Below are 17888 nucleotides of genomic sequence, written 5' to 3' on the forward strand. Positions count from 1 at the left end.
GCAAATCGATCACCGATCACTATCAGCGCATTTTCACACGCAGCACTGCTACCTAACGCACTAATTCACTGCTGCCTGTGCGTTATAATAAAAAATTAAGATGATAAATATAATTCAATGACCCTTTTTCATCCAAACGGTGCGTTACTCCGTTATTTCTGGCTACAGTGAGGCTTTTTTTCCCCACACGCAGAAACCGGGAGTAAACGTGGTGGGCGTGTGTGTGCGTTCAAAAACATGAGCCAAGAGAAGGCGAGTTTCGCAAATCGCAACGTGGAATTACAGCAATCCCTGGTTTTTCGCAGGGTTATGTTCCAAAAAGAACCCGTGATAAGTGAAATTCTTTTTACAATTATAGAGGGCTTTGTAATTGCGGAGATCAGAACCGCCTCGCACGTATTCCTCCTCTTCTGAGACGCTGCATCCCGACTCGTGTCTTTTTATCCTAAACCCCGCGGTGGGTTTTTTCCAAGAGAAGAAAATAGTTATGGGTCGTTGTCTTCGCTCTTTTTTCTTCTGGGCAAAAAGATTCTTTAATATAAACCGACACCATTGATTATATTTGAGACTGAACGATTCATCAAAGGATTCCGTTCTTCGGCTGCTGATTCCCTCTCATCACACACATAGGAGCGCTCGGGCTCGGGCACGGCGCAGGAGGATCGGTGTCACGGCTGCCTGGACAGCCGGTCCGACAGCACGTCCAGGGGACTGAAGTGCTGACGCACGAATGCGTTCATAAAAACAGTTCTGCTTCGCGCACGGCGACGCGGTTGATTTGCAGAGAGAACATGCTGTATAGCAGCCAAATTATCAAATAAATGATATTCATGATGATCGTTTTATTTGTGCGTAATGCATAAAGCATATACAGGAACACACTTGTTATTCCTTATTCTTTTTTTTTTCCCCCTTTGCTGTCACCAATAAATGCTAAACAATATAAATCTAAAGTATAAAATAGATCAAAATTTGTGCGGGGTGCATTGTTTTAATATCTCATTGCTTGCTGTGATATTGATTTGCCTGACGCGGCTGGATCTGTGAGTCTTTGTTCACTAAGATGGTTGTAAAGACTGGGTCAGCAGCATCTTTCATTTCCTTCTTAATGAAAGAGATACTTAAGCTAAGAGTGACTCTGGGAAACGCGATTTTCTTTCACAGGCTCCTTAGGAAGGTTTGAAAGAAGTCTTTCGCTGTTAAGAACTACTTAACTGATCTGGGAAACCCGGCCAATACCGGTACGTAACATTTTGATCTGACTAGGAATTTTGTAAATTGAAATTTTAAATAAAGTTTATTAAGAAAAAAAACAAAAAAAAAACACAAACGTTTTTATCAGACTTGTTTCCGGTTTCTGCTAAGTGCTGTCCCATTCCTATTTATACCATTTGGAGCCCTCACACCCTCTCACACTTGATCACGTGCTGCTGACGTCACTGAAAGTATGTGAGGGTTCAGGGCTGGAGGGTTTAGGTTGGAGATTGGGATTCAGCATATTTGAACACATGAGGGAAATGAGGAGCAGGTGAACACAATCAAGAATCAGGGAGGGCAATCAGACCGGTAACACCGAGAGTTACTTCTTTCAAAATAAAACAGGAAATGACAAGACGAGGCCCAAAACAAGACAACCCCACCACGGTGTGACAATCTGGACGATACAGATCTCGACTCGGGACTCATTGGGTTGTGGGGTGGAGTCTCTGTGGAGTGGAACAGCTTCCCACAGATACCATGGGGACCCATCACATTGATATGTCAGGAATTTGGAGACCAAAACGACAACTCAGATTCTTCATTGGGTTTATTGAGCACTTCCAGAAAAAATGCAGGGTCACAATGTTGCCGTGTTGGAGGGATGTGATTAGTTTGCAAAAATGTTTCAGGCAGGTGACAGAGTGCCAGAATGACACGTACAGTACAGTTGACGGGATGTAGGCTTCCCAGCAGAAGACGGATGGAAGATAAGCAGTGTTTACTGGCATTAACTCTCAGTGGTTGTAATGTTCTGGTTAATTGCTGTGCTTGATCTACAGCCAAACCAAGGGAGAAAAAAAAAAGATAAGAAAAAACAGAACTAGCACAAAAAGGTCTTCTTTTTTTCTTCAATTGAGCTAATAGTATTTATTTCATGTGTTTAAGATATAAAAGTGTCCAGGAATTGTCACCCAAGAATTATTTTTTTTACCAAGCAGTAAAGATAAAAACTTTTCTTTGAAATTATTATCTTCATCCAAAAATGAAAATAAAATGAATTTAAAAAATCTAAAAAAAAAAAATGGGAAAAAAACAGATTTCTCCAGAAAAGGCCATTTACAATGAATAAATACATAATCATTATGATTACCATGCTTGATATGTAAAAAAAAAATCAAAATCTTATCATTTGTTGATCCCTTATCTGAAGGTCAAAAAACAAACATTGTAAGGCTTTGTTTCATTCGTAAAGGTCTCTTTGTCCAAACCCACATTATTTGGATACAGACTGCAGACGCTTTTATCCAAAGCAACTAACAACTGAACATGCATGTTTGTTTTTTGTGGACCCACATCAGCACAGGGCGAACATGCAAACTCCCCACAGAAAGACTCTGTGGGGACTTGAACCAGGAACCTTCTTGCTGTGACCTCCTGAGAACCTAGGAAAAAAGTGTCTTTCCATTTCCCTTTCTTTGTGATTTCCTGGCTGTTTGGAGCCGAATTTTATCAAAATACATTTATTTTTAATTTTACAGCATGTCCACAGCAGCAACATGTTTCTGTAAAAAACGGGGAAATCAAAATAGACTGGCAACAAAAAAGAATGTCAGTGCATTTTCTCATAAAACCTTGTAATTAAAATGGACCTTTTGCCTGTTGTCTTTTGCAGAGTTGCTAAAAATAGGCCTTTTGTTTTTCTTTAATGACAATCATCACTGTAAAGTAGTTTTTACAGGTGTTCTGGTCTTCTCAACTGTCAGGCGGCCTGGCTAGCACAGGTTTGAATGTTTTAGTTCCTTTCCTCTTCATTGATCTTTTTCGCCTCTTGCTCTCTCTTTTCTTCATTAAATTTTGCTGATCGTTTAAGCACTATGCTGTCACATTTGTACTGGATCCAGGAATTTGTGATGGCAGCATCAAAGAAATGAGCAATCACATGCATGGTCCATTTGTTGGTTCTGCTTGCCATGAGATAGAAGCTCAGCATGCGGTCACAGAGGTCTACACCACCCATATTGTCATTGTACTCCCTACTACTACTACTACTACTACTACTACTACAACTACTACTACTACTACTCTCATTTACCAGACGCTTTTATCTTCTCCCTTGGACCTTGTACTTTATCTTTTCTCTGACCATCTGGTGCAGACATCTTCAGGATCTTTCCCATGAGCAGTGGAAGCCGTCAGCACTGGCTTGTTGTTTTACCTATTTTGTGATTGCAAACTTAGGACTTTTCCTAACTACCATCACTGATGCTCCCCTCCCTTCACTTCTTCATTGTTTGTCCTCAGGCAAGCAACACAGCTTTGGGACACATTTTTTTTGTTATGGTTCTAGTTGCTGGAATACCTTTGGCCAGCAGTTAATCCATGAGGTCAACTGATGGGAAGTAGCGATTGAAGAAGAGAAGTTCCTGTGGGAACAGTTTCAACCATACATATGACTGCTGCTGCCCCAACTGCCATCTTTTGACCAGCAACTGTATCCTCCCCTTGATACACTTCAAAGTCCAGCATCAGACCATCCGGACACACAAGAACAAATACTTTTAAGCCTGAAGGATATGGCTTGCCCAAAACAAATTGCTTAATGGGACAGTGGCCTATAGAAGGAATAATTTGCTCATCAATGCAGACTTTTCCTGATTTTGGGAGGTTAAGGCAACCTTGTCTTACTTGTCTTACAAGAACAATCTATACCTGAGTGTCCACTGACTGCGACCACTCCCTTTCCCCCTCCCTTTAGGGGCGCAGTCAGTGGACAGGTATAGATTGTTCTTGTTCTTGTTTGTTAGCAACAAGAAGTTTCCTCTTCTCTGCAGATTTCTGCTTTATGCTGATGATCAGGAAACTTCTTGTGCAGCACTTTTTAATCACTTAACACAGCATTGTTTTATCAGTGTGTCACAGGCGTAAGGTAAGGTAAGGTATCATACGTTCTGTTAATAGCGAGCATGATAACTTACTACAATAATTCCAACACAATCTCATAACAGTATTTGACTTTTCCTGGCGTGTGCGTTTTGCTGCAGTCTCAGTTTGTCACAAGTTCCTCTTTTCCCACCCAAACACATGAGATATCATTTGAAAGGCCAAGATGTCCTCTATTGAGCACATCAGGACTTAGTAGAGTAGCTCAAATGAGTCAAAATATATAAACCAAAAACATATGTCCACTCCAGAGGACATAAATGTATAGGCTGAGTCTCAGGAGGAACGGTGCTAAGGGGAAGGGTTTGCACCAGATTACGCCATGTGTGTTGTGTAGTTCTGTTGGTGCAACATATGAACAAATATTACATAAGACATTACATAAAACAGAAGACATATTACATAGACATAAAAAGATGGTGTGGTCTTGCTTAAACTGAGAACCCATTATTGTACCATTCTCAATAAATAAAATGTTTATTCTTTCAGTTAAACTTATCACAGTTTGGAGAATCACCTATCACTGATCATTATGTGTTTTGGAAGATGAGGAATAGGGGTGTTCTTAAGTTTATTTCATGTAATGACGATCTATAAACTATGGCTGTGTAGTAAACCGTTTTTATGTGATTTTTCATTTGTTTGGTTTCTTTACATTCAGCAAATGGTATTTCACTTGTTGGAAATCCCCCACTCAAGCATGGATGTGTTGTGTCCTATTTTTTTTAAGGATAAAAAAAAAAAAAACCCATGTGACGACCAGTTTAAGAGCTCCAAATGTTCCTTCCTCTTCCTGATTCACATACTGTAAGTGTTCGTGGTCATCCGTTGGTCCTCACAGAGACGGAGTGCAGAGAGGACTGAAGGCAGAGCTGAAAGTCGAGCATGGCCAGGTTGGATCACACAGAGACTTTTCATGGAATTTCATTTCCAGGACATCTGCACACGCAGGATTCTTTACAATTTGCTCTTAAATTTCGGTTTCAAGACACAGATATCCTCGTCGTGTCCTATCCAAAGTCAGGTAAGCGGAAACAGTGGTTAGGGTACACTGACGCTCACTTGTAGCCTCGTTAAGCTTTATATGAGTAAATACTTTAACATCATTAAAGTACTCACAAACAGTAGAATTGTTTTTAGGATAAAAGTGAACATGAAGGTCTTGGTTTTATTTATTTATTTATTGAAATCTTTATTTCGAGCATACAGAAAAAACAAAAAAAACAACAATTTCACAAAACAAAAAAGAATACAAATAAACCGTCATTAGACTAAATCAAAGGGAAATACACCTTCAAATTTAGAATGCCTTCCAAATGTATCTACAAAGCATACTTTTTGTTCACAGACACAACAAGCCAAATCACCATTATCTAAGTTAGAAAAAACAACAATAATGAATCACTTTGTGTAATCTTGAAAGAAAAAGATTTAGAAGTGCTTGCATGTCGCTTGGAGACAGTCGCACCAATCAATAGACAGGGATCAGAGCTGGAGGTGAAGATGTCAAGATTTCCTTTGGGAGTGATGAGGATGGATAGGATTAACAACAAGCATCAACAGAGCAGGACATCTTGGAGCTAAAGTAAGAGAGGTTAGATTGATGGTTTGCTCAAATAAAAAGGAGGGATGTTGGTAGAAGGCTAGAAAACTGCTGGAGATGGAGCCGCCAGGCAGGAGGAAAAGAGAATGTCCAAAGAGGAGATTTTTCTGGATGTGGTGAAAGAGGGTGATGGTCGTAGTCGGTTGGTGGGAGAGGAAGATGCAGAAGACGAAGGGGAAAATGGAAACAGATGCTCTGCTGTGGTGACCCCTAATAGGAAAAAGCCACAAGATCTTAATTTATTCCGATTGTATGTTGATGCTTGCATGTGCAAGGCTGAAGACCACCCAGCCTTGAGTAGAGCACACAGAGCCAAGTGTGCTTGTATTTGCAGTCATGTTTCCCCCACGCATACACAATTCCTGTTGCACTTATGAGATGGATTGGCAGCACACTGCAAACATTCCTTTCTAAGAAAATAAAAAAGCCTTGTTTCAGAAAATTAGAAGACTATTTTTGACCATTTTGCATATGAGTGGGAGTATTAGGCTTACTTCTGCAGGAGCTGTTTTTGCAGTGCATCAATTTTAGTTAATCTTAATTGTACTTAAGTCTTTTTCAACACTTAGTTTTTCTCTACTATGTGTAGAGGTGTATCAGGAATCCAGGCCTGGTTTACAACATCTTGAGCTACGGACACAATCTCCCAAACCAAGTAGAGTAAAATACACATCTTATCAAGAAACAAAGCCAACGAAGAATTTGTGGTGTCTTTCAGAGCAGGGCGAGGGAGTAGAATCTGCATTAACTCTTCCTAAGTAAGTCATATTTTGGTAGGAAAGGCCCATCAAACAAACCACGTAAAGGAAATAGCAACGAGTGGGGGAGCAAAGCATTGGTCATAAAACTGACTTAAAGGAGAAGAACCAGACGTTACCTGCCTCTCAAGCAGTCCAATCTCTGAGATAACCTTTAAGACTGGAATGTGTGAATTAACTTTGGTTAGGAAACCTTCAATGTGATCTTTTCTTTTCAAACTACAGTTTCATGTCTCCATTTCACCACCATGGTTGAACTATCAATGCCATTAAAATGTTTTTTTCATGCTTTGTAAATGATATCAGGTCCTTTATCAGGTCCTTTATTAAAGGTATAGTCTGTGTATTGAAGCCCAGCTAGAGTCAGCCCCTGTACAATCTTTTTTTTATATTATTCGTTTATTTGTTATATTTGGTTTATGTTTTCTGCATGAAAAAGTTATGTTAATGCACTACATACGTTTTTATGTTGCATTTTATGTTATGCTGCGGTACTGTGTTATGTTATTGTAGAGAACGTGACAGCATGTACTTTATTATTGTGTGTGTGTGCGTGCACGCGGGAAGAGCGTTAACGGTCCGTTTGGTTCCAACGGGAGCCCGCGGGAGCACGCATTGGCAGAGATCAAGAACAGCTGAGAGTGAGAACAGCTGATGAGAGGAGTTGACGTCGTGTTGAGCGTCGGTCCTTTAAGTTGTAACTTTATATTGAGATAAGTAACGTTGCTTATCTCTAAAGAGGAGGATACCTCCTGAAGATTGTACTGTCTCATGTACAGTAGTTTGGTCGGAGTTTGCTGACTAGTAAGTTGGACTAGTCAGCCAGTTAGCCGCGTTAGCTCATGCTAACGCATCCTTCCTGCTCACGGCTGAAACCCCGACGTCGGACAATCTGGGAAAGTTCCCCTGTCCTGAGGACCGGACCACCTGCCTGCCGACTGCCTTCATCAGCCCGCCACGCCCCCTTCTCATCCCGCACGGACCGCGGACCTCTCCACCCTCCCCTCCGTCTGAACAGCAGCGGGGCTCGGACGCCCCTCCCCCTGCTCACCCCTCCCCCTGCTCACCCCTCCCGTCTGTGTTCGGGACTCTGTCACCTCCATCACCCAGAGCTCCACCCCCGGGCAACATGTCGACATTAGAATAGGATTAAATAGGGTTAATTCGGCATTGTATATTTCCATAAGGTTTAGATTAGATATATCCATTTTTTGTGTTGTTTCTGTTGCGCTAATAATAAGAAATTATCTATTTGGAATTTGTATATATTTTGTGTGATATTAAATTAGTGATTATTGTTTAACCCTTGCCCTCCCCATTCACTTTAGTCCCTTTAACTGGGTATCCACTAATATTTCTTAAGTCCATAGAGGACGCCAGGCAGCAGCAGCTATTTAGTTTAAGGTTTAAGTCCTTGTTTAAGTTTAAGTTTAAGTTCAAGTAACTGAGCTATTGTTGTTTTGTGGCCTCGTCGCTACAATTTGGTCCTTCGAGCCGGATGAATAGCGCTGCTACTACTGCCATGGCTAGCAGTGGATACTTCAGCAGATAGCTCCCCTCCCCCAGTCGTACGTTCAAATAGAAATGTAGGCCCCCCTGGTTACTTAGCTGACTATGAAACTGACTGGCCCCCTAAGGGTGACATAGCGCCCCCAACTGACTGTAGTTCAGGCGGTCCAGCACCTACCGAGCCTAGCCATAATTTAGATCAGGCTATGACTACCAACCTGAGACAGCTAACCAACCCAGCTGAAGCCGACCTTCCTGAGACTGGACAGCCTAACAGACAGGGCAGGAAACACAGGCCGCCGTCTCCAGCTACCAGCTGCACCTCCATGTGCTCCAACGCATCAGAGAAAAGTGAGGTGATGGACCTGCTCAAGAGGCAAGTTGAGCAACAATCAAGGCTCATGGAGCAACAGGCCCAGACCATGGCGGTGTTGGCTAACGTAATTCAGAACCAAACCCCTAGATCTTCCGCCAGATCCTCCCGGAGATCATCATGTCGCAGTTCAAGGCAGCACTCTCCAGATCGCCAGAGCATAATACGTTCGGACGGCAGAGATCGACGGTCCGCCATCAAGGAGCAGCCAAGAGAAATGGCCATCCTCCTGCATGATAGACTGGCCGAGTTAGCTGATGAAGAGGAGGCTCCGAAAATGGTCTCTCTCCCTGATGTTCCCAGTCACCCAGTGGTGGATCATCTGAACTATCAGGCCCCCTCCTACTCATATCAGCTCCCCCCACCACCCAGCCAGAGAGCAAGGGAGCCCCTACCAGCTTCTCTACTGCAGCCCAAGATCCAGCGAGCCTCTCCAGCTCCCACTCAACAAGAGAACCGGGCTCCACCGATTCACCCACCCTCAGAAACACAGCCCACCATCCTCCACCGACGAACCAACCTCTACGTGGAGGAGGTCACATTTCCTGATTTCACAAGGGAGGACCGAGCCCAGTATCTGGAGCTAAGGATGTGCCTGGAGATCCTCCTAACCGAGGCACATGATGAGAAGTTCAAGTACGCTCTGCTGCTCAAACATGTTAAGGCCCCCTGTGCTCACAGTATGGTGCTGGCATACGCCCACTCCACTCTGCCTTACACCGCAGCACTGGCCGCCCTGGACGATCGTTACGGGCGGCCGTGGGACTTCATATTGCATGAGCTTGGTGAAATAGAGAAGCTCCCCCCAGTTAAGGACGACTGGGCCCTAGACAGTCTGTCGGTCAGGGTGCAGTCCCTGGTGGGAATGCTGCAGGCCCAGCACGAGAGAGGGCTCCATGAACTCCACTCTGGTTCCAATGTGGAGCGCATCCTGACAAAGCTCCCTAAGTTCCGCCAGGAGCGTTTCCGACACCTCCGGAGCTCCCTTCACCAACCGGACCTCTCCCTCATCGACCTATCGAACTTTCTCAGGCAGGAGGTCCGGTGCCTGGGACTAGACCCCACCTTCAAGGGCGAGCACAACCTAAAAGATGGAGGCAAGAGGGGTTGGGGCAAAGCACGGGCCACTACAGTAATGCTCCAGACGGACGACTCCAGGAGCGAGTCCAAGTCCAGTAAGCAGAAAGGCACCGCCCCTGTCAACGGCAAAGGGAAGCCCGGATGCCCCTACTGTAAAGAGGAGCACTGGCTCCACAGCTGTGAGAGCTTTAAAAGGATGAACCTTCAGGAGAAGAAGGATTGGATACAGACTAACCGCAGGTGTTGGAGGTGTGCGCGCGACACACACAAAGCTGCAGACTGCACTCTCAAGAAGAGGTGTGACGAGTGTGGGTCTACTCACCTGCGAGTCCTACACGAGGTCAACCTCAGAGACAATGGCGGGACGGCTGCATTTAAAGCGCAGACCGCATCCGAACCAGCAGCTAACTCTGCCGCATCATCAACGACCGGCAACTACTACATAGACCCGGCGAATAGTGGAAGCGCCAAAGTGATGTTGAAAATAGTCAGGGTCCACCTTCGCTGCGGTAACAAGATGCTGGACACATACGCTGTACTGGACGATGGTTCGGAGAGAACTTTGCTCCTTGCCTCTGCCGCAAACCAGCTTGGCCTTCAGGGTGAAGAGGAGACGCTCATGCTCCGCACCATCAGGAGAGACTTGAAAACCATCGATGGCCAGCGAGTCACGTTCCAGATCACGCCCGCGCACCAGCCCGACAAGCGCTACTCCGTCAAGAGCGTCTTCACCAGTAAGCACATCGGGCTCGGACAGTACGACTACCCTGTCCAGCAGCTACGGGAGAGGTTCGCTCACCTTAAGAACCTACCCTTGCCACCAGTCAGCGGAGTGACCCCGACCCTCCTGATCGGCTCAGACAACGCCGATCTCATCACCCCGATCGGTGCAATCTACCGGGGGCCCAGAGGCAGCCCAGCAGCGATCGAGACGAGACTTGGCTGGACACTTCAAGGGCCCATCCCTTCCCAGGTCAATGGGCTAACTCAGAGCAGCTGCTTTTACAGTAAAATGACCACCAGCAACAACGCCCTCCTAAGCCATGTGGAGCGGCCCTGGCAACTCGACATGATGCCTTTCAAAAATGAGAGACAGGTGGTCAAATCAAAGGAAGAAAAGTATGCCATTTCCCTCCTCGAACAGACGAGGAGAAGCAACATAGCCGAAGTAGCTCCAGCCCCGGCTCCGGCCAAAGCTGCCAAGAAGAAGGTGTTCAAGCCGAAGAAGGCTGGCCCCAGCGTGACGGACCTCATCGTGAAGGCCGTGGCCGCGTCCAAGGAGCGCAGTGGCAAGTCCGCCGCCGCCGTCAAGAAAGCTCTGGCCGGCGGAGGATACGACGTGGACAAGGACAAAGCCTGCGTCAACACCGCCATCAAGAGCCTGGTGACCAAGGGGACCCTGGTCCAGACCAAGGGGACCGGGACCTCCGGCTCCTTTAAGATCAGCAAGAAGACTGAGACTGAGCTGAAGAAGTCACTCTTCTGCGGATTGTGTGAGGATAAACCCACCGAGGGTCCCAAGATGGATGACTGTAAGAGAATTGAGGAACTGCAGAAAAGGACGTTCCTTTGGCACCACCCTGAGCACCCCGACTCGTTGGACCTCAGCGCCGAAAACTTCGCTGAGGCCGAGCTTCTGGTCCTGAAGCGAGCTCAAAGGGACCCTTACCCCAAAGATTTGGAGTGCCTCCAAACCAAAAAGCCTCTCCCCGCGGACAGCCGACTCCTGACCCTTGCCCCAGAACTCGACGAGAAGGGTCTCATCCGAGTTGGGGGCCCCTTACGCCGAGCCTTGGACCTGGCAGAGGATCTGAAGCACCCCATCGTTCTGGGCGCCAAGCATCGGGTCACAGAGTTGATCAACGTCACCGTCCAGGGCCGAACCTACACCCGAACTGTAGCCAAGCTTATTGAGCTCCCTGCCTTCCCTGACTCTAGTGCTGACCTTGACCCCCCCTCCCTGACTTATGGGGCGGCCAGAGAACCTTGACTGTTTCTCACCCGGACTTGACTCTAACTGGCTTCTAGTTAAGTTATTATAATTACGCAGAAAGCGAATTATGGGGCGGCTGTATTGAAGCCCAGCTAGAGTCAGCCCCTGTACAATCTTTTTTTTATATTATTCGTTTATTTGTTATATTTGGTTTATGTTTTCTGCATGAAAAAGTTATGTTAATGCACTACATACGTTTTTATGTTGCATTTTATGTTATGCTGCGTTACTGTGTTATGTTATTGTAGAGAACGTGACAGCATGTACTTTATTATTGTGTGTGTGTGCGTGCACGCGGGAAGAGCGTTAACGGTCCGTTTGGTTCCAACGGGAGCCCGCGGGAGCACGCATTGGCAGAGATCAAGAACAGCTGAGAGTGAGAACAGCTGATGAGAGGAGTTGACGTCGTGTTGAGCGTCGGTCCTTTAAGTTGTAACTTTATATTGAGATAAGTAACGTTGCTTATCTCTAAAGAGGAGGATACCTCCTGAAGATTGTACTGTCTCATGTACAGTAGTTTGGTCGGAGTTTGCTGACTAGTAAGTTGGACTAGTCAGCCAGTTAGCCGCGTTAGCTCATGCTAACGCATCCTTCCTGCTCACGGCTGAAACCCCGACGTCGGACAATCTGGGAAAGTTCCCCTGTCCTGAGGACCGGACCACCTGCCTGCCGACTGCCTTCATCAGCCCGCCACGCCCCCTTCTCATCCCGCACGGACCGCGGACATCTCCACCCTCCCCTTCGACTGAACAGCAGCGGGGCTCGGACGCCCCTCCCCCTGCTCACCCCTCCCGTCTGTGTTCGGGACTCGCTGTCATCTCCATCACCCAGAGCTCCACCCCCGGGCAACATGTCGACATTAGAATAGGATTAAATAGGGTTAATTCGGCATTGTATATTTCCATAAGGTTTAGATTAGATATATCCATTTTTTGTGTTGTTTCTGTTGCGCTAATAATAAGAAATTATCTATTTGGAATTTGTATATATTTTGTGTGATATTAAATTAGTGATTATTGTTTAACCCTTGCCCTCCCCATTCACTTTAGTCCCTTTAACTGGGTATCCACTAATATTTCTTAAGTCCATAGAGGACGCCAGGCAGCAGCAGCTATTTAGTTTAAGGTTTAAGTCCTTGTTTAAGTTTAAGTTTAAGTTCAAGTAACTGAGCTATTGTTGTTTTGTGGCCTCGTCGCTACAGTCTGTAATCGTATTGTTATACTGGGTGAAATGGTCCTTCCATCCTGAGAGTAGCCAGTGAATAATGTGTTCAGAAAAAGGAAAGAAAAACATCCAACCTCTCTGACAGCTTTAATCCTGTAAAAACTCTGACCAATCTGTTATTTGCGCACCGAATGAAACGGATTGGTCCAGGACCAGAGGCTTGGCAGGGGGGAAAGAACCAATCAGATGCCTTCATTTAAGCCTCGCTTACAGGTGAATGAGACATGGGGTAGTTTTGTTGAAAATGTGCTGTCCAAAATGTCCTGGAAAACTGGACTCCTGCAAATGCGCGTTCCCCAAAGTTTGTGGGGGCGTGGCTTTGGACGGAGCGCTGACGGGAGGGGGGGGAGGGTTAGAGGAGGTGCCACTTTCAAATCTTGCTAGCTCTCTAAAATCAGGGACCCTACCTTTAAGTCATAAGGCCAATGCAGTCAAGTACCTTATGTGTATCCATTGAGCTACATTGTGCATGAAAACCGTAATAAGGTTATGTAAATAAAGGGTCCAAATATAGAAATCAATCTATCATGTCAATAAACTGAAATCTATATGGTTATTTTAGAGGAGGAGTAGACAAAGGATGAAAGTTGTTAATTCCAACATCTCAACAGCTCATGATTGGTGGAAGAGACTTCTTGACCCCCATGGACTTTGACCCCCCCCTGAGGACAAAACTAGGCAGCCCAAGCAGTTTAAGAGAGAGTTGGAGAGTTTTTGTTGTTTTTTTGGATCCTTCAGCCTTCTTTTCCTTAGCCATTTTTCTCTGAATCTTTGAGTCTTTGAGTTTACGACGCCGTGCCTACGGCGTGTGGTCTGCGTCGACGCAGACAACACGCCGTCACTGACGCCGTCACTGACGCCGTCACTGACGCCGTCACTGACGCCGTCACTGACGCCGTCACTGACGCCGTCACTGACGTGCACCTCCCGAAAATTGTAACTACGCGTCGAGGCGACGCAGACCGAGAGGGCTGTGATTGGTTCGCTTGGAAGCAACGCATTTCCGGTTTCCAGTTTGAAGCAGTCGTGAACTTTCAGCGCTCTTTTCTTCGTGTATGTGTGATTTTTTTTGGTTTGGTTTTTTGCACAATAGTTGTCCTCATCTCTTTGATTCACTGTGACCGGAAAAAGTCGGATAAACCATTCAGGAGAAGATTGCAAATTAGCGGTCACAGGGGGTACTGCACCGCGGCGAAATGGAGTGACGGAGAAGTCCGAAGGGTTCACGACGGCGTCACGGTGACGCCGTGTGCTCTGCGTTGGTTTGACGCAGAACCATAATTCAGGCTTAAGTCAGATCCTGTTTCTTTTCTTTCAACAGGCACCACATGGATGCAGGAAATTGTGACTCTCATATCCAGCGGAGGAGAGCCGCTCTTGTCCCAGACTGTCCCAAACTGGACTCGAGCTCCCTGGTTGGAGCAGTACTATGCTGCTGCCATGTTGGAAGCCTCCTCCATCAGGCCACGGGTCATCACCACACACCTGCCTCATCACCTGCTGGGCCCTGCCCTCCAGGGCTCCAAGGCCAGGGTCAGAATTAAACTAATCTTCCCAGAGGTGTTTATTGTTGGTTTTAGGCCAAAATTAACAACCAGTTTAACAGAACAGACAAAAACTTACCTGTTTTCCTAATATTTCAATTTTACTGTTTCTGCTCCTCTTAGGTGGTTAAGGAGTTGTTCTTTTCTTTGTTTTGTTTCTTCCTTTTTTATAGTAAGTGAATCAATGTCATTGCATTTCATTTTATGATTCCTTACCAATAATCTAACATCTCATTGAAGCTAATTAAGGAATTACTGCCTAGTTGCACTTCATCGACTGACCACTGGGGGCGTTCCCCAAAGCGAGTCAATCTCCATCGACCTCCACGTTAAAAACGCTTTTTGAATCCATATCACATAAGTCCAGTGCAGACTTTAGCTTCACAAAGGTAGTGCACAGTTTATGAGTTTGTTGTAAAACTGTCTCATTTTCCAATGTTCACAATTGTTGCTGTCAAACATTCGGTTGTGACTAATGTAATTTCACTCTACAGTATTTATTCACTCACACTTTTTGGAGGTGGTTGTACTCATGCACAGTCTCAAAAGCGCATGTTATCATCCAAATGTCAATATAAGTATCAACCTGAAATTAATCTCTCTGTTTATTGTAAGTACTGTTCAAACATGTGATGCTTTTTCTTTTCTCTCAGGTCATCTATGTGAGCAGAAACCCCAAAGATGTTGTGGTTTCCTTTTACCACTTCCACAACATGGCCAACTTTCTCCCCAAAGCCGACTCATTTCCAGAGTTTTTAAACCGATTCCTTGAGAGCACTTGTGAGTTTTTTTTGCTTTTGATCATCATTGTGCTCCTGAAAAGCTGAAATTTGATTAATTTTACTGCGTTATTCCTTCACGCATATTTGCTCCAGTGCACTTCGGTTCCTGGTTTGATCACATTAAAGGCTGGACCTGTCAGGGAGCAGCTCTCAATCTGCTTCACATCACCTATGAACAGATGTCAATGGTAAAGTAGAAACCGCTAATCGCCGTAGTCAAATACACTCAAACCAAAACAAGGAAAACATTTATTTTAAAATATTTGCTCTTGCTCTATGATGCAGGTACATTACTGGATTAGATGTACAAGGGGCCTGGTCTACACCCAAATAAATAGAAAATATCCTGGAAAAAGCGATTTAACTGAAAATCAGGACAATATCTACAAGGGGCAAGTGTCAGTGAAGAGATCTATGACAAAATTAGACATAAGCAACCATTTAGAGGAGCAGACTGACATCAAAAGCATGCAAAAAAGTCATAAAGTAAAAGATTTTTATGCAAAAGAATAAAAATGAGACACAAACTAAATGATGTGAAAAAAATCAATGTGAAATCAAAATAGACACAAACGAACAAAAGCAGGCATTACATTAACAAAAAAAGACACAATGAATGATTTAAGACTCTAAATGAGACAAAAAAAAATTTGTGGGGTCGTAATTATGTCTCTCCTTCAGTCTTGGTGTCTTGTGATGGACACGGGGATTTCTGTGTGTCCGTGTACCTGTTATTTTAAAATTCACCGAGAAAAGCAGGCAGTGAAGTGATGGATTAAGGCCATGAGTGTGTTTTCATTTCATCCGGTGAAGGTTTGAAAATCATGATCGTTTCCTCTTGGATTTCCAGGACTTGCGTGGAACCATAGAGAGGGTGAGTTCTTTCCTGCAGCGCCCTCTGCTGGAGGAAGAGCTCACTAACTGCGTGAAACACTGCAGCTTCAGCAGCATGAAGGACAACAAGATGATCAACTACACCCTCGTCCCTAATGAGATAATGGACCACAGCAAGGGGACCTTCATGAGAAAAGGTGGATTAAACCTTAAACGTGTGCATCATAATGAGTGACTGATTTTATGACTAAAAGAGAGGTCAAATAGTTGGAATAATAAGCTAACGATAATATTATTTTTTTATTTTTCTTTAACTAAAAAGTCTAGACAAATTCAATACAAAGACACAGGAATATGAGTTAAATAAATAATAATAATATAACCTGTCATTATTCATCTGATCACAAATCATTATCCAATCCGTCCACTTGTTGATACAGAGAACGCCCACATTACTGAAAATCCAGTCTGCGTTTTCACTCCCGCCAGCAGCTGCACCTACAAGCTCCCTGCACAGTCTCAGTAGACGTTTACACGAGCCAGGCAGAGAGCAGCAGCAGAAATGGGCATAGTTAATGAAAAACTACAAAAAAGTTAATGAAAAGCTACAAAAGAGTTGATGAAAAGCTACAAAAGACAGAATGTCCAACATACAGCTGTTAACACCCTTTATATAAATGGTATTGACATCTTGAGTAAAAAATGTACTGATAAACATATTAGAGAATGTTTTTATAATGCAAGAAAAATAACACCACGGGGGATTCTTTTCTGAAATGCTCTTTTTGTAAATATTAATTGGCATAAGGTGTGGCTTGTTCCTTTTAGATTTTGTATCACAAATAAAATCAGAGAACTACACTTAAAAATAACCTACTACATAGTATATATCCATCTAACAAATATATTTCAAGATTTCGTGATATTGGTAACAGGTGTACCTTTTGAAAAGCTGAACCTGAAAGTGTACTGTAACTCACCTGTTCTATGATTGTTCATATAGTAGTACATTTTGGAAAGAACTTGAGAACTACATACTGTGCAAAACAACGTATAAAATCAACATATAAGGGAAAAATGATATTACTTATTTTGAATTCAAAGAGAAAAGAATTTGCACTATCATCAACCTCAATATTTTATTATGTAAATTCCATATTCACGAAAGTAAATTTCAACCCCATTATTTAAGTTGATTGAAATTGATTATTTTTTTAAGTCTCCTAAATTAATCAGAAACAAGAAATGTATATCAATAATTGAACATTGATTCATTTAGACGTTTTCAACCAATAGGTTGTCACAATTACAGGTCTTGTTATGTATAGAATATTTTTTTGAAATCTGTCACACCATGTTTATTTTTCTTATTCTTTATTTATTATTTTTTTTCCTCTTTCTTAACTTTGCAATACATACTATATCTGTTAGTGAAATGTTGTGCTCGCTCACTACGTTCATTACATCCTGTTCATCTCTGTTCATCCCCCGTCCTTAAAACCTAGTGATGCCCCTGTTTCAGATGGTTTCAGGATGTCACAAGTTGTCTGAAATTAATCTAAGAGGGGCAAAAACACTAAATTAAGAAATGTAAATTAAAATAAAGAGGGATAAAAACTTTCCTTTTAAGAACCTTTCATATAAAATAAGTTGATTTCAACATATATCTGTTCAGTCAGCTGAGCTGCTCATTGTTAGCCATATTTAGGCTTTAATCTCTAATACACAACACATTGTATTTCAGTTTATTTTAAATTAGTTTGTTTAAAATTGATACTGAAATTGCAACAAAATGTCAACTTTCTGTCTTTTCTTCCTACAATGCAGGTCAGATTGGAGACTGGAGAAACATGTTCACAGAGGAGCAGAATCAGTATTTCCACAGTGTCTTCGCCTCCAAGATGCAGGACTGCCCTTTACAATTTGTGTGGGAGAAGCCGGAGGGAGAGGAGTCACACACCTAAAAACAAACACAGAGAAGAAACCAGAAGTGTGAAGTGCTCTCACAGATGCGTCGCTAATGTACAGCAATATCTTTTGATGTTTTT

At 43.8% G+C, this 17888-nt stretch overlaps 1 protein-coding gene across 1 annotated transcript; it reads left to right on the forward strand.

Annotated features, from left to right (window-relative positions):
- The first annotated feature begins 4958 nt into the window (after positions 1-4958).
- Positions 4959-17888, forward strand: sult5a1 (sulfotransferase family 5A, member 1). The gene is made up of 6 exons (XM_061710105.1): positions 4959-5164; positions 14002-14213; positions 14878-15004; positions 15100-15194; positions 15857-16037; positions 17668-17888. Exons 1-6 carry the CDS (start codon positions 5026-5028, stop codon positions 17802-17804), a joined length of 891 nt encoding a protein of 296 aa, XP_061566089.1. The 5' UTR covers positions 4959-5025; the 3' UTR covers positions 17805-17888.

The sequence above is a fragment of the Cololabis saira genome, chromosome 2 (genome assembly GCF_033807715.1).
Source record: "Cololabis saira isolate AMF1-May2022 chromosome 2, fColSai1.1, whole genome shotgun sequence".
NCBI lineage: Eukaryota > Metazoa > Chordata > Actinopteri > Beloniformes > Belonidae > Cololabis > Cololabis saira.